General features: G+C 48.1%; 2 protein-coding genes across 2 annotated transcripts in view; one reads left to right on the forward strand and one right to left on the reverse strand.

Annotated features, from left to right (window-relative positions):
- LOC144721696 (transmembrane channel-like protein 6) overlaps positions 1-8,648 on the forward strand; it is a 23,047-nt gene extending 14,399 nt beyond the window's left edge. Inside the window, exons 10-18 of the mRNA XM_078599548.1 lie at positions 435-513; positions 2,528-2,625; positions 4,281-4,418; positions 5,286-5,361; positions 5,857-5,990; positions 6,426-6,593; positions 7,271-7,349; positions 7,976-8,078; positions 8,463-8,648. Coding sequence (XP_078455674.1) covers positions 435-513; positions 2,528-2,625; positions 4,281-4,418; positions 5,286-5,361; positions 5,857-5,990; positions 6,426-6,593; positions 7,271-7,349; positions 7,976-8,078; positions 8,463-8,515 — 928 coding nt within the window. The 3' untranslated portion in view covers positions 8,516-8,648. The remainder of the gene's footprint in view (positions 1-434; positions 514-2,527; positions 2,626-4,280; positions 4,419-5,285; positions 5,362-5,856; positions 5,991-6,425; positions 6,594-7,270; positions 7,350-7,975; positions 8,079-8,462) is intronic.
- On the reverse strand, positions 8,600-20,770 carry GDE1 (glycerophosphodiester phosphodiesterase 1). The gene is made up of 6 exons (XM_078599561.1): positions 19,832-20,770; positions 17,044-17,219; positions 16,559-16,664; positions 15,116-15,208; positions 11,278-11,489; positions 8,600-10,379 (listed from the first exon to the last, which is right to left on the reverse strand). Exons 1-6 carry the CDS (start codon positions 20,150-20,152, stop codon positions 10,244-10,246), a joined length of 1,044 nt encoding a protein of 347 aa, XP_078455687.1. The 5' UTR covers positions 20,153-20,770; the 3' UTR covers positions 8,600-10,243.
- Positions 20,771-21,152: the final 382 nt, after the last annotated feature.

Raw genomic sequence — 21,152 nt, forward strand, 5'->3', positions numbered from 1 at the left:
ATGTTGAACTTCTTTTCGCACCGTACGTAGCCAACCATGCTAATCAGAGGTGCGTGGGAAGCATCATAAACTAAACACAAAAAAAATGTTCTAAAGAAATGAGTTTTGAACCTGTATTTAAAAGTGCATAGCCACAGTGGCTTCCGAATGTCGGTCCAGACGGCCGCAGAAGCGCATCTGAAGTGCGCGCGATGCAGTAACCGTCTTTGTTCGACGGTTAGCCAGAAACCAGTGAGGATGTGGCAGAAACAACGGAGTTTAAGTTGATTTTGTTTAACTCAGGCGAGAAATCAAGAGACCAGGATAGAGCCGTTTTGGCAAGTGAATGACCCGCGTCGCCAAACTGACAAAAGCAGAACAACATTAAGTACAGCAACGAAGCAATTAGAAAAACAAAGAAACACGGTGAAACCTAACCCTGTCACTCGCTGCAGTAACCTGCTGCTCAAGGTGTCTCTGCTGGCCGTGCTGTGCTACGATTGGCTCCAGCGCTCGCCCGTCCCACACAGCGAGGTAGGTGCTCTGCACACGTGGCACACTCCGTACATGCGACCATACACACACGTGTGTATGTGTATGGGTAGCGGTAGTGTAGCGGTTTGCGCACTGCGCTATGAACCTGGCGACCCGGGTTCGATTCCCGCTCACGGCCAACACCAGTGACAATTATCTGAACCGGTCCCGGGCCTCCCCTAGGTCGACTCAGCCTCAAATGAGTACCTGGTGCGATGTGTAAACATCGCCACTAGGGAGACAAAGGCGGCCGGGCGTGGTGTTGGCCACCCACCCCCTCGTGTGCCATGCCGGCCTTCATAGGTGCTCGCTAACAGCACTTGCCCCTACAGTCTGTTAAGGCTATACGTGGGATCTTTTTATATATATAAATAAATGTCTGTATATGCAGTCAGTCCCCACTGAGCGCGGTCGATGTGTTCCTAAAAAGGGCCGCGCTAAAGCGTTTTGTGAAAACGATTTCCCCATGAAATAATGTAAACTTGGTGAGATACGATGTACACACGCAGAGTGACATGCCGCTTTGCTGTATCACTCCGCGTGCCGTATTGCACGCGGAGTGATACAGCAAAGCCATCAAGCTCAAGAAAGTAGTTCGTTGTCGACCGCTCAGAAACCACGTTACAACGGGGTGCACGTTCGGCGTTGTGCGAAAAGTGGTCCTGAATGGATGAACCACGTTATAGATGTATGTATATTTACAACGCTGTTGAGTCGATGCCCTGGTGCCCAAAACGTTGAGCGGCCAGCAAAAAACAGCACCTAAATAAGTTGTAATAAATCATGAGAGTTGTTGTTAGAGTTTGGGGGAAATAGACGGTGCGGGAAGGAATTCCAGAAGTGGAGCGTTGCGAGGGGAGCAGCAGAAGGAGGAATGTTGTCACGTGCAGTGTGGTCACAGTGTGAGTTGAGACTGCCTATTGTTTACTCCCCGAATGTCTTCATAATCCTTTAATCACTGAAGACTCTTTACACTACCGTGAGACTGGTATCATCTATATTTAGGTTTTCCTGGTGATATAAAAGATAAATTGTTATTACATCATTATCATTTTAGGCTGAGTCGACCTAAGGGAGGCCCAGTCCAGATTCAGACACAAATCAACATGAGTGTTGTGCGAGACCAGGAGTCGAACCACGGTGGCTGGGCTCATATGCAACGCGCTCATTTATCGCCGCTGCACCACACATACAGTACTCGCGCACACACGCACGCACACACACGCACACCAGGTATCCTCGCAATGCATATAGCCTGGGGTTACGGGATCGACAAAGCGCAACAGGGGACAGGAATAACTTATCGGACCGCAAATCGCCAGCCGGAGACTAAGTGTAGGCATTCCTGGACCAGCACGTGGCATCACTTGATTATCCCTGGAGGGATAATGGGCTGTATAGCGGCCTGATCACTCGCCGACCAATAAAAAAACTTTATTTTACCAGGTAAAGCCTACGAGCTATACAGCTCTTTTTCAGAAGTGGCCTGGCCACTAAATGATAGCTCAACAAAAGTGGCTTATCACGTGGACATTTTATAGCAGCCAAATACTCGAAACGCATGTCTCTAAATGTGTGAAGGAAAAAAACCAGAGGACCCGGAGAGAAATCCACGCCACCATAAGAATAGAGAGAGACATGCAAACTCCAAATATACAGCAGGCATCAGGGTCGGGATCGAACCCACAACCTCCTGTATACCAATTTAAAGCTTTCGTGACTGCAGGGATTCATCTTCTTGGTTCTTTCGGTAAAGTCACGTAGAAGGGAAATAATAAAATAATAAAAATGAAACATCTTTTATAATGTTTTTTTATTATTTTATTATTTCCCTTCTAATAAAACATTTTAAAATGTTTAATTTTTATTATTTTATTATTTCCCTTCTACGTGACTTTACCGAAAGAACCAAGAAGATGAACTCCTGTATACCAGGCGAGGGAGTTAACATCTCGCCACCGCGGCACCCAATACGCTTCCATCCATCTGCGGTGTTCCCCTCTTCCACACCCAGTGCTGGGAGACGCGGCTCGGCCAAGACCTGTACCGCCTGGTGGTCATGGATTTCATCTTTTCACTCCTGGGAACGTTCTTCATCGAGTTCGTGTGGCGGTGAGTGGGGACATGGTGGTGGTTGCTCTGCAGCTGATGCCATGGGAGTCTTTATTAGCGGGCTGTGCGGGTCTGCGATGTAGATGACCAGTCTGTCGCAAGATTCCGCTGGTGAGGCCCACTGGGCTAAGCAGCTATCGAAGGGTTGTCTGGAGTGGCGGCAGTCACAGGACATCGCAGCGTGGGAACGTGCAAACTGACAAGAGAAAAAAATATGTATTTTCGCAAGACATGCCACCTACACACACAAAGACAAAAATACCCCACATAGCCTTCACAGACTGTCGGGGCAAGTGCTATTAGTGAGCACCTATGAAGGCTGGAATGGTACGTGAGGTGGCCAGCATCACGCCCGGCCGCCTTTGTCTCCCTCGTGGCGATGTTTTTACACATCGCACGAGGTACTCATTTGAGGCTGAGTCGACCTATGGGAGGCCCAGGACCGCTTAAAATAATCGTCACCAGTGTTGGCTGTGAGCGGGAATCGAACTCGGATCACCGGGTTTGTAGCGCAGCACGCGGACCGCTACACCACCACTCCCCACACACACATGTACACAAACGTAACTCATGCACACAGATAATCACACACAAGCGGACACACACGCAAATACATCTACTCAGAGACTCCACCTGGATTGGCAATTTGTGTTAGCGAGCACACATGAAGGCAAACGTGGCACAGGTGTGGCTAGCACCATGCCCGGCTGCCTTTGTCTCCCCAGTGGTGATGTTTGCAGACCGCACCAGGTAATTGTTGAAGTCAACAGGTAGGCCTCCACTTAGAGCAATGGTTCTAAACCTGGCGTGTACGCACCCCCTGGTGGTGCGAGACATCAGATTTTTTTGAGAAGGTAAATCATCGAAACACGAATTAAACACGGGCACGTAAGTACAACTTACGTTGTTTCATCAAGCCCGCTCTATTTATTAACATTCTAACATTTTTTTTACGATTGAGAACCAAAGCAGCGTGATGCTGCAGTGAAGGTTCGGAACCACTGCTTTAGAGTCACCATTCAGAGAAGGTGATTATGGGGGGCACACAGTGGGCATGTGAGGGGTGGGGGGGGGCATGGCTGTTCATGTGGGGGACACATTCCTCCCTCCCATTGTCTGACCACTGAACCATTAAACAAACAAATTATTTTACTAGGTAAGGCCCACTGAGCTGTGTAGCAAATAATAGGTCAACAAAGTGGCTTGTCACGTGGAAATTTACAGCAGCCAAATACTCTAAACGCGCGATGTTTCTAAATGTGGAGAGAAAAACCAGAGGACCCGGATAAAAAAAAAACACGCGACCACGGGGAGAGAGACATGCAAATTCAAATACACAGGTGTCAGGATCAGGATTGTGCACTCGCAACCTCCTGCATACCAGGCAAGAGAGTTCACATCTCGCTGCCGAGACACCTCTTTAGAACAGTTTTTTTGTGTTAAGTTTATGATTCTTCCCACACACCTCTGATTAGCATGGTTGGCTACGTACGGTGCGAAAAGAAGTTCAACATACATACGTGAAAAAAATTGGACGCTATCCGTTCACACCCAGTCTCGCGTTCCCGTGCGTGTTTACCACAGCGGTACCGCGTGCGCAGTTCCGTGCATGCGCTTGTTGTCCATCACCCTCTTCTGATCCCTGCGTCCCACAGGTTGCTTCTGTCGTCATCGTCATCGTCGTCATGCAGGGGGAAGACTTCGTCCGAGCCGGAGCAGCAAGGGTCGCACAAGCCCGAGTTTGACATCGCGAGGAACGTGCTCGACCTCATCTACGGACAAACGCTCGCGTGGTTCGAACCCAACCCCCACCCACCCACCAGACCCCCTTCCGCAGACGTTGATAACAGCGTCGTTCAAACAGGGGGGGCGGAGTCGGTGTCACGGCAGAGGGGGGTGGTTCATGTCACCCCCCGACGCTCTCGTGTCTCTGCACGTTGAGCACCTGGTGCGGTGTGTAAAGAATCGACACTGGGAAGACAAAGACGGCCGGGCATGATACGCCCCTACCACCGCCCCCTCGTGCGCTGTGTGGGTGTTCGTAGGTTCTGGGCTAATAGCACTTGCCCCAACAGTCTGTTAAAGGTCATACAGGGGACCTTTATATTTTGTGTTCGTGTGTATCCAGTGTCTTATATTCTCTGGTTCAGGAACAGTCGACCCAGTAGGCAAACGAGGTGAGGCGCAGGGTCCGCCTTGTGGTAACTTTCACGCTCGAACCTCCTCTGTTTATTTTTTACATCTAAAATACCTGGTTGCAGAAGAATACCCCTGGACCACTCACTGTTATCAAGATCGTCCTTTAGCAAGACGCCTGCTCTCGCTGTCGCTCCGTGATTCCGGTGTGCCTCGATGAAGCGTGGTGTGTGCAGCGCCGGTTGAGTCGCTCACCCTTTAGGCGTTGACGACTCCGTCACACAAGGATGACGCCTTAATCTAGCAGTGTGCAGAAAATGGCTAAATGTGGTGATAATCATGAGGAATTCATCCCAACGGTGGATACATAAATTCAGAGAGTAATGTTGTTGATTATGATCGTGATTGTCTGATTGATCGTGTCGCCATTTTCACTACCGCCGCCACCATAATTATCACCATCGCCTCTTAACGGTGACCTCGGCAGAGACCTGCTGACCTTCGACACGGCCCCTTTCGTCTAGGCTCGGCATCTTCTTCGCTCCCCTGCTGCCGCTGGTGCAGCTGATCAAGCTGATCATCCTCTTCTATGTCAAACGGGTGAGGGCTGTGGGGTGAGCGCTGTGGAGCGAGGGGGATTTCCATGTACAGCACCAAGGGCTCGCTGCGACAGCTCGGGAGGTTTTAAAACTATAAACTAAACAATTTTGTATTTTACCAGGTAAGGTCCACTGAGCTGTTTAGCTCTTTCTCAGAAGCGACCTGGCCACAAATGATAGCTCAACAAAGCGGCTTATCACGTGGAAATTTATAGCAGCCAAATACTCTTTAAAGCATTTTTCTGAATGTGGAGGGAAAACCAGAGGAGCCCAGAGAAAAATCCACGGGGAGAAAGACACACAAACTCCAACTATACAGGCGTTAGGGTCGGCATCGACCCCACGACCTCTTGTATACCAGGCGAGGCAGTTAACATCTCATCACCGTAGCGCTATGCGGAGGCTGGGCGGCCCACAGGTCAGGGTGCTGAGCCGGTACCACCGATATCCTGGGTGTTGGAATGAATGTTTGACCCCCACCCCACTCCCCACGCAGAGAAGCCTCTACCTCAACTGCCAACCGCCCACCAAACCATGGCGTGCCTCTCAGATGTCCACCATCTTCCTGCTCCTGCTCTTTTTCCCGTCGTTCTTCAGCGTCGTGGCAGTGGTGGCGGTCACCATGTGGACGTGAGTTCGCCCAGCTCGCTCGAAAACGATACAAGGCGACGTGTAACGGGGATGGTCGCGCGAAGAAAACGATCAAAATTCGTTTTGAAAGGGGAGTCCGGCGAGGCGGGAGGCTGTCCGCCAACGCTTAGAATTCTAATCGAAAATTGTATTTCAGACATAAAGGGGTCAATTCCAAAGAAAATAAATAATGGCTGCCAGTTTTTGTCCAATAACTACGGACATGTTGATTTTTTTCTGGTGAAAAAATATGAAAATTTCCAGTTTTCTTTAACATATACATGTTGAACACCTTTCGTACCATTTCTAGCCAAGTGCTAATTTGAGGTGTCTCCTCTCTGTCTCTACCCCTCCCCCGTGCCTCCTCTCCGTCTCTTCCACCTTGCCCACATCTCTTCTCCCGTCTCGCCACGTGCGCCGTCTCTCCCCCCGCAGGCGTGAACCTTCTCCGGGTTGCGGGCCGTTCCGCGGGCTCCCGCTGGCGTACGACGCCGTGCGGCGCTGGGCCGCGGCGCTCCCCTTCGGCTCGGCGGCGATCGCCTGGATCTACCACAACCTCGTCGAGAGCCCAATCTTCTTCTTCGCGGCAACAAGCCTCGTGCTGTGAGAGCGCGCGCATCTGTGCGCGTCCGTGTCTCCCGTGTCTGAACCGGTTCTGGGCCTCCCCTAGGTCGACTCAGCCTGGTGGCGCGTGTAAACATCGCCACTCGGTAGACAATGGCCGCCGGGCGTGGTGCTGGCCTCTCACCCCCTCATGTGCCTTGCCGGCCTTGAGGTGCTCGTTGTTAACAACACTTTCCCCAACAGTCTGCTGAGGCTTTTTAGGGGATCTTTGTCTTTGCGAGTAGAGTGCACCTGGCCTGGCACAAGCGCCGTGGCTACCACTTTAAGTGGCGAATGGTGGCTGTTATTGCCTTTGGGAAAGCAGTAGTGTAGTGATTAGAATACTGCGCTATGAACTCAGCAACCCGAGTTTGATTCCCACCAATGGCCAACACTGGTGTAGGATATCTGAATCGCTCCTGGGCCTCCCCTAGGTCGACTCGGCCTCAAATAAGTACCTGGTGTGGTGTATACATTGCCACTTGGGAGAAGAAGGCGGCCTGGGAGTGGTGCTGGCCACCCACCTCGTGTGCCGTACCGGCCTTCATAAGTGCTCGCTAACAGCACTTGCCCTCCAGTCTGTTAAGGCTACACGGGGGATATGTTTGTTTGTCTGTGTGCCGGTGTCCTTTATAGGTGCTCACGAACTGCACTTGTGTTTGTGTGTGTACGATCAGATTAATCATCTACATCAACGTGCAGATTTTGGCTGCGCAGAGGCACGTGATTGAGCTGCTGCAAGCGCGCATTGACCACGTGCGTAATAACACACACGAAGATCCCTCCATAGCCTCATAGCCTATCAGAGTGTAGCGCCAGTGCTGTTTGCGAGCACCTATTAAGGCCAGCATGGAACGAACTAAACTTTTCATTTTACCAAATAAACCCCACTGAGCTATATAGCTCGTTTTCAGAAGCGACCTGGCCACATATGAAAGCTCAACAAAGTGGCTTATCACGTAGAAATTTAGAGCAGCCATTCTCTAAATGGCCATCGTCACCACGGCTGGCCACTTTTGTCTGCCCAATGCTGCTAATGTTCACTCATTTGCAGTCGAGATGACATCGGGAAGCTTGGGATGGACGTGTCAAGGCTAGAAGGGACGATAATGACAAAAGTGGTAGCCAGTGTACTAATATAAAATTAGAACCCGTTTAGGTTTTCAATAAAACATTTTGCAATGTTTTTCGTTGTGCGTTCTCGAGTCACGATACCATTTAAACGCCACTCACGTTGAAAGTGTGATCATAATGTGGCAGGACACTCCTGTGCAAGACTCGGAGGCTTTGCTGGATAAACACGCTGCTGTAGTGTCATCACTGTGATAATGGTTGTTGTGAAACGAGAGGCGGTCGTGTGTGTGTGTGTGTGTCGTGGCCAGGAGGGCCAGGACAAGATATTCGTTCTGGAGAAACTGCGGGAGGAGCACAAGCGGCAGATGGAAGTGAAGGCGGCGAGGCAGAGCAAGCGGAGTCGACGAAAAGGTGCGGGGGCGGCTGTCGTCACCTAGTCTTCCAGCCCACCTTGTCACCCAGCCAACTCGTGACTCAGCCAGTCAACGAATCGCCCAGCCACTTAGTCACTCAGCCATTTAGTTAACTAACCACATAGGTACAAAGCAACTCAATAACCTACCCATTCGTCCACCTAATCACCAACCATTTACCTAACTACCTGGTCCAACTGTGCACTGTGCTGAATAAAAATCCTGTTCATCCACATACTTTGCTCCCATCCATCACCAGTGCGGAGTGCGGTGGGAGGAATTCCTTGGGTTATGTTACCCGTTCTTGTGCTACTGGGAAATTAAATAAATAATAGCTGTGCTCAGCTTCCTTTCAAACACCCCCCCCCACCCCCTGTTGCAGACAAGAAAAACTACAGCGCGCAGATGTGGCCCTGCCAAGCAGACTTATCCTGAGAAGATGTGAAACGTGGACCTTACCTATCACCTGTGTGCTCTTGGATTGCCGCCTCTTGAACATCACTGAGCCAGAACATAATGTGGGTTCACATTGTATATTTTGTATTTTTTAATAAACTGGTTTTGATAAGTGGGTTTTTTCACCACCATTGATTTTCATCTCGGCAATTGCTAAGTAGAGTCGACCGTTGTGTAAAAGTGACAATGCTTTTCGTTCTGCAAAGCACCTGGGTCAAGCGCTTGAAGCCCCATCCACCCCTTTAGCCGTACAGACCATATCAACAAGCGCTGTGTAATGTCCCTAAAGTTGTTAAGAGTTTTACAAAGTACATTTGAAAAATGTTGTTTAAAGTTATTTAATTGCACTTGTTTCATTCCCTTCAGTAGTTCAGTAAATTATACCACTAAATCTAAACAGTCATAAAATCATGCATACCACCACATAGCATATGATAAAATTACAGTTGCGTGCTTTTGTTATTTTTGCCATAACAAGGAGCTAGGCATGGGCACATGCATCAATGTATATACTAAACCCAATTCACCCCTGTAAATACTGCTCCGATGATGATGAGATATGTATAACTCAACGGCCCAAGCTGTTATACTCAGTCACGTAGCAGTGGTTCTCAAGTGACTACTATGCAATGACTGCCGCAACCTGAGAAAAACTACTTCGATAACAAAATTACTTAACAATAAAAACTAATATTCGCGGGTGATAATCAAAACCCCCACACTTGCAATGACAACGTTGTAAAATACACAAAACAATCGGAGCCACTCCAATTCCTCCCACGCGGGATTACACAAAGCGTCCCAATTCGTAACGAGTTTTGATGTTTAGAAGACGCACCTTGGTGTTACGCAACATTCACCATAGGTTGAGGAGTTCCACAGCATAAGCGGCCGCGGTTGTTTTTGGGTCCTTCAGTTAAGCAGCTGCTGAAGCTCGCAGCACGCGGAGCGAAACGACAGACATCATGCCAAAATACGCACGGTCCAACCGCGAAAACACATCAGACGGCAACATTGGGCGTCCTTCGTAAGAGAAGCGGGAACTGGACACGTTTTTTTTTTGTAGGCACCACTTAAGAAAACTTTGTTTTTGCCGGATGGTGTGAATTTGAGTTGAAGATCAAAGATCCTTTGTGGTGCCCTTTCCGTGTGATGTAAAATTATTATTCAACGTTCAGGATTTAATTGCTTATTCAAACGGCTGAAACAACCATCCTGGCGTTTCACCCGATTGTAGGTGACGGAAACACGTGCACCTTTTATCCAAAGATCTGACGGGCGAAGGAAACGTTTTGGCAGAATGTGAACCGCTGTCAAATGTCTCCATAAAACTGAAGTCCGTTAAAACTATCACAGAAAAAGTTTTCTTTACGTTGTGTTCAATCCATGTTAAATCAATAACTGCCCTGTCTGATAAAACCGTTTTGAGTTAAAAGTTTTAAAACATACACGATCCCTACTGGATAGCAAAAGCAACTGCAGCCATTAAAACGGCTGTCGTTCGCATACTTGTACCGAAGTTACACAGCGAGCAAGTTAGGATTAATAAATTACTTGCCATTAAAATAAAAACACCACAGCCCTGCCCTTCTATCACCAGCTTGGCAAATTACATATTCAATTCGAGATATGGGAAGCCTCAAAAGTCCATGAATAGACGTGTTTGGTGGGGAAGGATTTGGGGGGGGGGGGGGTCGGAGTTTGGCATCACGCGTCACCCTCGAGGCTGTCGGTGATGTAGTTGCAGTCGAGAACATTCTCGTAGTAAGCCTTCTCCACGGCTGTGTTCACGGTCCAGCCCACCACGCTCACATCGCGCTCTTGCCACCACCGCACGTAGTCCCTGCAGCAGACACGTGCCGAGACAACTAGTGTTGACACGTGTATACATGGATGTTGAAGGTCTTCCGCACCGTACGTAAACAACCATGCGATCTACAACTTTTTTTAACTATTTAATTTACCAGGTAAGGCCCATTGAGCTGTATAACTATTTTTTTGCAGCGACCTGGCCACAAATGATAGCTCAACGAAGTGGCTCATGATGTGGAAATTTATAGCAGCCAAGCACTCTAAACGCATGTTGCTAAATATGGAGGGAATAACCGGAGGACCCGGAGAAAAATCCATGCGACCACGAGAAGAGACATGCAAACTCCAAATATATAGGCGTCAGGGTTGGGATATAACCCACGACCTCCTGTAATTAAGGCGAGGCAATTAACATCTCGCCATTGCGGCGGCCCGAATCGGAGATGCAGGGAAGGACAACAAACTAAACACAAAAAGCAGTTGTAAAGAAATACCAAGATGTGCGATAGGATTGAAAAGGCAGCCACGCACACTGGGCACTGCCAGTTTATCCCTCTAGCTGCGACAATGTAGGACTAACACAACATCCATGCAGACTGGTGCTAGCAGTTTCCCGCACCTCCGATTAGCACGGATGGCTACGTACGGTGCGAAAGAAGTTCAAAATATGTACATAGTTTCTCTCTTTCACTCTGACTATGTACGATTAAAAAGCCAGCCATTCGCACCGGCACTTACAGTTTCTCACTTTTACTGCAATATACTGCAGAATTAACTAGGCAGTCAAGCACAGCGGATATGACATCCGCATGTTGCAGTCCCTACTATACACGAATTAACTGATTTTCCTATGTAGGCACGTTTGCATTTTGGTTTTTACAAGCATAAAAGCACAAAACGTGAAACAAAAAATTGGCGGAGGCACTCACTGCGATATGACGCTCTTGTGCATGAGGACGGCGGAGATGCCGCACAGTTTCCACAGGAAGTTGTTGAGACTCCAAGCCAGCGCCACGTCCATCAGCATCTCCCAGCGGTGGCGAAACCATCCCAGGTGCAAGCGCTCTCCTTCCAGCGTGTGGCTCAAGACCCACGGCCGGTGCGTCAGCGCCGTCACCACCGCGACGTCCTTCTGCCGCATCTGGCGTGCGTACGGAATCGGAGACACGCGTGCTGAAGAAAAAAAGTGGAACAAAAAAAATTGCTTGGAAGAGACCAGTGGCGTACACAACATATGGGGTGGTTTGCTTTACTCCCATCGACAACGCCTGAGCTACTTGTGACAGACGTGTGGATCAGAAAACATGTATGGTGACCAAGTAAAGTGGAACAAAAGTATAAAAGTGCGTAAAGAGATATGGGGAGGCGCAGGCTTGGAATTACAACAAGAGACGCGAAGAAGAACATGTGGATAAGAGAACACGTGCAATGTAGAGGCATTATTATTGGCGCGTGCTTGGGAAAGACACCATGGCTATACAAGACCAGTGGTTGAGACCAACGATGGAGTGGCAGCCAAAGGGGTGAAAACACGCCCGGAAGAATGGACGCCAGCTCGTGTGCAGGTTCTAGATGGAATGTTACATCCTGAGGCAATGAGAGATGGAAACAGCTCGCTCCGGCAGGCCTTCGTTCAGCAGTGGAGGAGTCAAGGCCGATGCAATCGTGATAGGGTGTCAAACAAGGTCCAAATGAGGAGCGGTTGTTCATTTTACAAACAAAACTCGTGCAGGAGAATAGCAGAGGGCAGGAGGGGTCGATTGGATGCAGTGGGAGAAAGTCTTGGCGATATTGTCGTCTTCTTCTTCCTGGCGTTTTCACCATTCATGTGGGCTCTACCGCCTTCCTGCTTCCTCTTTCTCCACTAATTCCTGTCCTGGGAAATCAACTCCAAATCCAATCCATGGTTCACCACTTAAGAAAACTTCCTCTTTCCCTCGGTCTGCCTCGATCTACCCCCCTCCCATGTGCTTCAAACCTTCATGGCATTTCTTCCGATGTGGTTTTCCTCTTTTCTTACGCACGTCCGCCGAGCCAAACTGGGTCAAAACTTCCTTTATCTTGTCTGAGATGGGTGCCTCCCCCACTCTTGCCTTCTTCCTCCTCGTCTCTTCGTTTCCAAACCGTTCGAGTCGCAATCTCTCAGAGCCATCTCTTCATCCTCTTTTATGCGGCGCAACAACATTTGCTCCTCCCTGGTTGTTCAAAATAAAATAACACAGTGGTTTGTAAGCACATATGATAATAAATCACAATGGTCGATGTTTGCTGAGTGGGAGATCACTCTTTTTCCCCCTGTTGCCTGGAATTCCCTTCCATATTCTAGTACAGGTTCAAAACTTATTTGCTGCCTGTCTTTCCTTATTAGTATTATATTATTAAACGAAGTTCTCCTTTGTCCATGATGCCCATGCCTCACTGTTTCTTCGAAAATCCTGAGATAAAGTTGCATTCAGATGCCATATAAATGCCAATTAACCTTACACGTAAGCTTTTCACGACCAATATTGTGATCCGTAATTACATTATTTTGCGTTAGATCATCGTGCAGGGATGTCAACATCATAAATATAACCCTCCACTACCCAAGAGCCAATCAAATCAAGCTGTTGAATTAAAAAAAACATGCCAATTGATATGGGGTTTCAGCAAACTGGGGTGATGAAAGGTCCAAGCAAAAATTAGAAATTTTTATTTGTATATTTGCCCATGAGACAACATGATTTGATTGCTTCTGTCGAGTGGTGGAAAGTTATCTTAAACAAATTGACATACCTACATGATTGAACCATAAATGCAAATTGTATTGTATTGCAACACTGCCTAACAACTGAAAACACATCTATTCCACTACAATGTGTTGAGGTCATTTCATTCAACAAAATACAATTATTATACAGCATCTAAATGCGACCGCATCCCAAGATGATGCACAAAAACAGTGGGGATGTTTAATATAACGAAAGCGGCAGTCATAGGCAAAGGAATAAAGGAAGGTTCTTGAGTTTGGACTTTTAACAGAGGCGTGGAGGGTCAGGGATTCCAGGCTGAGGCGGCAGCAGAGTTGAATGAGTGACCACCGGCTGAGCAAAGGTTGACGGGGGGCTGTAACGGAGATCCTTCATTGCTGTAGGCCAATGTTTGCAAATCAACCAGATGTTCCTGATAAAGCACAAACTGGCTCAGATTAAAGTGAGCTAAACCAGCCGGCCACCGTGCACGGACGTACACAACATAAGCCAGACCTTGATAGCAAGTGAGCCTTGCCTGACACGCAGCTCTCAACTGCACTGCAATTAGATATCCAATACATAAAAATGTAAACCAATAATTAAACAGCTCTTTATCTTGTAGATGCATACAAGGCTAGGTGTCCAGGAATGTCTGACACGAGTTTGAAACTTATCAACAACATTAAAAAAACCTTAAAATAGTCAAGCACTATCTTCAAGATAAGAGCTGCCTGTTTATTGCATTCCATTGTCAAATAAGGTTGTTTGGACCCAGAGTTCTCTGGATTCGGCCCAGATGAAAACCACCCATTAATGGAATTGGCCAAACATCATAATAGAGTCAGCAGGGACGTCCTTAATTTTTTGAATACTTTTTTTTTAAACACGCTTTAATTAAATGTACTATCCGAGCTGCCCCTCCCCCCTTCCCCCATCGCCCCTCCCCTCCTTCCACATCCCCCGCCCCTCAGCGTGGCTCCCCGAGGCTTGCCGTGACGTAAGGGACCGTGGTGATTTACAGCCAACGTGAGTTGAGCGTGGACAATTAGAGCCGTAAAAAAGATCGTTTAAAAATATTTATTTGTAATTTTCAATGATAGAATATAGTATTGTCATCAGTATGACATACCTATACCAAGTTTGCAGTCGATACGACATTGGGAATAAGGTTGAAATTGAGTTACAAGATTTTTGGATTTCGATTTAAAGCTTTCGTGACTGCAGGGATTCATCTTCTTGGTTCTTTCGGTAAAGTCACGTAGAAGGGAAGTAATAAAATAATAAAAATAAAACATAATAAAACAATTCTCACGACGTTTCGGCCACAACGCAAGCAGCCGTCCTTCGCCTGAGGACGGCTGCTTGCGTTGTGGCCGAAACGTCGTGAGAATTGTTTTATTATGTTTTATTTTTATTATTTTATTACTTCCCTTCTACGTGACTTTACCGAAAGAACCAAGAAGAAGATTTTTGGATACGACAACACATACAGTAAGTTAAATAAAAGCGTGTAAAAAGTTTTAAAATATGTTTTGGATTTTTTTATGATAGAATATCGTGTTGTCATCAGTATGACATACCTATGCCAAGTTTGCAGTCGATAGCACATTGGGAAGTGTGTAAAAATTGAGTTACAATATTTATTTGTTGAGGATACAACAGACCAAGTGAGTTAAATCAAAGCGTGTAATAAGTATTTAGACACACCGAAGCTTTCCTGGGTAAATAAAGAGTAATGTTACGATTATGGGCGGTCGTGGCTATGCACGTGGCCTGTAATCCAGCACTGTGGAGGTGAAGGTTGTTGGACCTCACAAATGTTGCCAAATTCAATTTCCGTGGGCATCGAGGTGGTGCCATACCCTGGCTGCCAAGAGAAAGCGGAACAGCAATGTGCAGACTAATATAATCTGTTCCTTCTCTGTGAGACAGTGTTTCCCCCTCACACACATGGCTGCTTGTCTGTGGTTGCTGAGCTAGAGTGAGATGCAATTTGCATGACCTATGGTATATAAAACTAAAATATTATTCTCACCATATAAATGACCCTGGGGTCAAAGGAGCAGACGATGCTCTTGTTGTAGAGTTCCGGCCGGGATTCGTAGATTTGTTTGAGCACCGTAGACGACTGCGACAAGAGAAGACAACAGCAATTAGGGCGAGCACAATCTCCTTGACGCGCATCCCAATCGTCGATGAATCCGGCCGAGATGGAAAAACTCGAAATAGACATTTGTTGCCTCCTCAACCTGGGGCCAAGAGCCATCCACGGCCAGGGCATGTGACCCGATTAGTTATAGTAAGTCGGGAGTACACTTTTATTTCACTCGGATTAGATATGATCTAATTCGCAATCTTGGGTGTCGTGGGTTAAATCGTAACTTCGATGAAGAAAAGAAATACACAGTTAATGAAAGGCATCAATACACATTAAAGTAACAGTGGATGAAATGCTGTTCGTGAACCTCTTTGGTGGACTTTTACAGAGTGCTGTCATTCTGGTATCCACCAGAGAAGTGGGCTTCCTCTGGTGTCACTATGCGTGTACAAGTGACGAGCTCTGTGGCACAAGCGACGATGCTCAGAAATGACAATGGGTGGCCAACATCAGACACCGGCAGCAGCCGGAAACCGGAAGTAGCCGTTAAAAGTTAAAAGAGCTTCTTAAATCAGTTCTAGAAGCTCCCAGTACGTGGAGCGAAACGTCGGACATCATGCCGCACATCATGCGGTACATCCCATAAACACATCGGTGCTATGAAAATGCCGCCTTCCCATATTTATCTCTGCACAACCACGTAAAGAAATGTCTTTTTTGTATAACTCTTCATACACAAAGCCTTCTAGGCATGGTTCAATAGAAGCAAACTCTGGACTGGATTTGATATTCAGTGTCTCATCGGCAAGGTCAGGCTTGCTTGAACCCATGCTAGTAATTTGCCCGATGTTTATAGGCAAGGACTCTTTCTGCTAGATATGGCCGCTAGCTTAACACAAATCTATAAAATACAAAATAATCATGATCGTGGCACACAACTGTGGAGGCAGTGAGGGTTTGTGGATTGCACAAATGCTGTGAAACTCCCTTCCCGTGGAGGTCAATATGCCATATACCCTGGCTCCCCATGAGAAGGCAGTATGGTAAATATGGACTCCATGTTTCATCTGCATGGGATGAAGTGTTGCCCCTCGCATTCGTGGGTTGTCTCCAGGTGCTCCGGTTTCCTCGCACGTGAATACAATTGGCCAAACATCCCGATATAGGGCCAGAGAGCTTGGGCAATCAATAGCACTGGTACTGGCTGCCATTCCGCTTGTCTTTTGTTTGCCGTGCCTCTGAATACATGCAAAACTGCACGCGGGATTGCAACTTGGTAACCTTTAAATGCTTAAGTTCGGCGAAGTAAGACCCGCCACAAGGTATGCAGTGGGACAGAGTGTGCCCTATGCGCTGAGGTGGATGGAGGCATACAGAAACCTTTTCGGCATCGCCCTTCACATCGAAGTAAATGATGAGGTTCAACTGGAGACACTCGTCCACGGCCTCCTCCAGGGTGGGCACCCTCTCGCCCTTGAACTGCTCGCTGCGGAACGATGCAAGGCACAAGCGTACGGATCCCGTCAAGCACGCAGGGCGGCACCGAGTTTCATCAGGGCCTGCAGCTTGTATAATTGAGGGTCGTATTTGGATTTTCTTTGCTTCCCTTTTTATATTTTACCACCACCCATGCCACAGCATCATCGTGCTTATCAGTATCAGAGCATTATCACCAGAAGCATCACCATCAGTGGCAGCAGCATCCCACGCAACATCAGCAGCAAAGCTACATTGAGTTTGATGGGAACGTGGGGCTTGAACACCCCTCTTTGTATCAATTTTTTCCCTTGACTGTTTTATCACCACTCATCCCCCATACCAGGGGAGAGCAGCTGCACGCGCCGCAGGGCGGTGCGCCCACTGACCGCAGGCGATGGTAGGCGGAGGCGTCGAGGTTACGCAGGTTGGCGAGCGAGATGGCGCCGATGGGGCCGCTGCCATCTGTGGTGCGGTCCACCGTGTCGTCGTGCATGAGCACTGCCACTCCGTCCTCCGTGAACGCCATGTCCAGCTCCACAGCATGCGCGCCATTGGTGGCTGCCTGCTCGCGCGTGCGGGTGGGAATTCAGCGATCACATATGTTCGATACTCACTTGGGGATGTAATGAGTTCATCGGATATCGCAAACAAAGCAGGTTTCGGTCTGATTATTACAACAAAAATAGCTGATGGCTCTCCGATGTGTTTTCGGGTTGTACCACGTGTTGGTTGGCACGATGTCCGATGTTGCAAACATGCGGACATTTTTTAGAAACATGCATTTCGAGTATTTGGTTGGTTGCTATAAATCATCCGCGCGATAAGCCACTTCGTTGAGCTATCATTTGTGGCCAGGCCGTTTCTGTAAATGAGCTCTGTAGCTCAGTGGGCATTACCTGGTAAAATAAAAATGGTTTAGTTTTAGTTTCACTCAATGCCCTGGCAGTTTCTTCAGAAAGAGAACTGAAGTTTCATCACATGACAGTTTAGGTTTTCACACATAATCTAACCATACGCCAGAAGAATCGCATGACAGTATGAACTCACATTTAATTCTCAAGAGTTGGAATTTAGCCAAATAAAGTGTATCATCAAATTTAATCTGATGCATTTTTGGGGAGTCAATGGTAACCGATCTGAGACCGTGAACTCACGCACTTATGATGAATCTGCTTTAATCATAGGCGGCTGCCTGGATTTAAACCCAGGAACACAAAGATGCCAATTCAGCACTCTGACTTCTTAGCCACCTGGCCAGAAAATTACCAGGAGATGGCAGTAGAGCCCCTATTGACCTTTGTTATCGTACCCTAAATACAAAGATCCGCGTATAGCCCTGCAGGCTGTTGGGGCAAGTGCTGTTGGCGAGCCCCTCCGCATCCCCACCACTATGTTGTATGTGCTGCACGGCGTTAAGGTCGAGGTGCAGCACCGCAATTGCTTGCTCACGCCACTGCTCGAGGAAAAACCTCCACAAGAGGGTGCTCTGCGGAGCCCCTCTGAGATGTATTAAGGCCTACACTTCCACACTGGCCAGTCATGTTGGAAGAGAGAGAGAGTATCCACATTTTACCCCATCACGCGCGACCTGCCAATCCAGCTGTGTAGCCATTTATAGCACTGAGTGCAGAGGTGGGGGGAGTTTTAAAAAGGCTCCCGTTTCAACTATCACACCGGGAGATCAAACCGATGACTTGTGAATTGCAAATCCAGTGTACTAACACCTTCAGTGTCTGTGACTGCAAGTCACCAACCTTAGTGACTGACGGTCACTGCTAGAGACTAGCCCTCCCTTATTTGACCATACTTCACTTGTAGTGTGGGTTGATGCAGATGGGGTGCATGGATGTGAGAGCATATAAGTAAGCCCTATTGCAAGCTGGCATGCATGTATGCTGAACTTCTTTCGCACGGTACATAGCCAGCCGTGCTAATCGTAGATTTATAGTCAACATGCGTTTAGAGTGTTTGGCTGCTATAAATGTCCACGTGGTAGGCCAATTTGTTGAGCTATAATTTGTGGCCAGGTCGCTTCTGCAAAAGAGCTACATAGCTCAGTGGCCCATATCCGGTAAAATATATTTCGGAATAGGGTTGGGGTTTAGTGTTTCGGTTTTGGTTTGAGGTTAGGGTTCAGGGCTTATATTAAAACTTTAGGAGGGTTTTTGGTTAGGGCTTCGAGTTACAGTGGGACCTGGGTATACAGTACATCGTTAATTCGTTCCAGAAGGTAGGACTTATACCGAACATGACGTATACCAAACTAATTTTTCCCATAACAAATAAAGGGAAAGAAAATAATCCGTTCCAGAGTATAATAAATTCTATTTTATATGGCATATTATACATTAATGGGATTGTATAAAATAATCTAGACACTATTTATTACTAAAATTCATACATAAATTGTCTTTTTTCTTGACTTGGACCTGGTTGAGGCTCACCAGGTTTAAGTTTTACTAAAAACCTGTCCATTGAAGTTTGTTTTTGCCTTCTAAGAATGTTCCTGAAGTGTGACATTGTCTGGTCATTCCACACAATACTGTTACGGCTTGTTAGAGCCGTAACAGTATTGTGTAAGCGGGTACTGTACGCGGTGACTCATTTCGCCCCATACAAGTTCTAGCAAGCGCGTCGCATCCCAAGCAAGATGTCGTATCCCAAGACATGATTTTTTCTCGTCAACAGACGACGTATACCAAATTCGACGTATTCCAAAGCGGTCGTATACCGAGGTATGACTGTATAATATTTGGAGTTAGGGTGTAAGAGTCAGTATTTAGGAGGGTTATGATTTAATGGCCAGGGTTTAAGTTTTCGGGTTATGGGTAGGTGGTTTAAAGTTTAGGATTTACGGTTTAGTTTTAGAATGTAGCCTTTGGGAAAGTATCACAGCACACTACTTCTCCTGTCATAAACCGGCAATGACATTCTCAACCTTTGGGTATACGCCTCATTCGACCACGGTATAGACTATATTTATTTGACCAGGTGAGGCCCACGAAACTCTCTCTATAGCTTCTTCACAAGCGCCCTTGCCAACAAACCATAAACCCCACGACCTCCCGCATACCAGGCGACGTAGTTAACATTTCGCCGCACCAGTGGTGGCCCATCGTCCCAAAAACTCGACGTTACTGTGGCCGTAGTGGAGTAAGTACACATTGCTGTCACCTTGCGCACTGCTGCCATGGTGTTCTCCGGTGCGTCGTGGCCTCCAGCGCGATGGGCCACGGCATGGCCATGGGGCCCTGGGCCCGACCGTGGCCTCAGCACCTGCAGGGCTCTCTGGCGGCACACGGGCTCAAAGCACAAGCTCTGGAAGCCGCACAGAGATACAAAGGCGGCCGCGGCACCCCCACCACCGCCGGCTAACAAGGTCCGGTTGCTTCGACTTCGCGACAGAATCAGCAGCATCAGAGGCAGCAGAAACAGAAGCAGCCACAGTGAATTCCAGACCAGAGACATCGTCACCACCATCATCGGGGAGTGCATCGATCAAGTCGATCGATGGAATTGTGTCGACTTCGACTAGAATTTGAAGGTTTCGTGGGGTTTGTTTTTAAAGATCCGGTCGGTTGTCAATAGACTTTACCGAAAGAGCCAAAGAGTATGGATCCCTGCAGGTCACGAAAGCTTCGAATCAAGATTTGATGTAATTGTTGTTTGTCATTCCGCCTTCCCACAACGGGCGCGAACCGGCGCGTCGTTGGTAGTTTGGTCGGGAAATAACCCGCAGCGGCACACTGACCGGCGTGGTGAAGTATGGTCAAATACCACCCGTGAGCGCCACGCAAACTATTATTCTTCCTCTTCCTCACCGGCGCCGGAGCGCATCGACGGGCCAGCAGCAGCTGCCGCTCGGTGCCGTGAACGACGGCTGAATCGATTCGCGATCATCACGCGGTAATTACGGAATCGATTATTGCGTGAGCGTACAACAGTGTAATCGATTCCAACACTAAATTAGAACGCAATCGATTCCCGTGAGGAGCGGAGCAGTTAAATCGAAGCGTACAAATATCGCTGTGAAAAAGAATCGATTCGTGATTGACGGGGCGGGGTAGTTGGGTGGTGCTGTGGTTATATCGGCGCTTTGAACCCAGCCGCCTGAGTTCGAATTCCGGACCACGTTTCACGTTTCACCGCTCGCCCCTCGTCGAGGAGCCCCTCGCGACTTGGCGCGCGTCGCCCACCCCCCCCCCCACGTGACCAACCGGCACCCGGCGCCGGCGTCTGACTTGTGAGCAACGCGCGCTCCCATTGGTCGATGGACCGGAGCCAACGGCCGCCTGCGAGGCGAGGTGACGTCACCCGCCCGGGCAACCAAACGGCGTTGCCGTGGCAACGAGACGCCAGCCGAGAGCGGGAGAGAGGGGGGCAGAGAGAGACAGAGAGAGACAGGGGAGTGGGAGAGTGGACAAGGGAGTGGGGAGTGGGAGAGACGGGGAGAGTGGACAGGGGAGTGGGAGAGAGACGGGGAGAGTGGGAGAGT

This window comes from Lampetra planeri, chromosome 1, assembly GCF_965212315.1.
Source record: "Lampetra planeri chromosome 1, kcLamPlan1.2.h2, whole genome shotgun sequence".
Lineage (NCBI taxonomy): Eukaryota > Metazoa > Chordata > Hyperoartia > Petromyzontiformes > Petromyzontidae > Lampetra > Lampetra planeri.

What these genes read in the sequence shown, in the direction of transcription:
- GDE1 (XM_078599561.1), bottom strand. Translation starts at nt 20,152, where the DNA reads ATGCACTCCCCGATGATGGTGGTGACGATGTCTCTGGTCTGGAATTCA. An exon ending in TCCGCCTACCATCGCCTGCG is followed by an intron (nt 16,665 to 17,043) that starts GTCAGTGGGCGC and finishes ATCGTTCCGCAG; the next exon opens with CGAGCAGTTCAAGGGCGAGA. An exon ending in TGAAGGGCGATGCCGAAAAG is followed by an intron (nt 15,209 to 16,558) that starts GTTTCTGTATGC and finishes CTCTTGTCGCAG; the next exon opens with TCGTCTACGGTGCTCAAACA.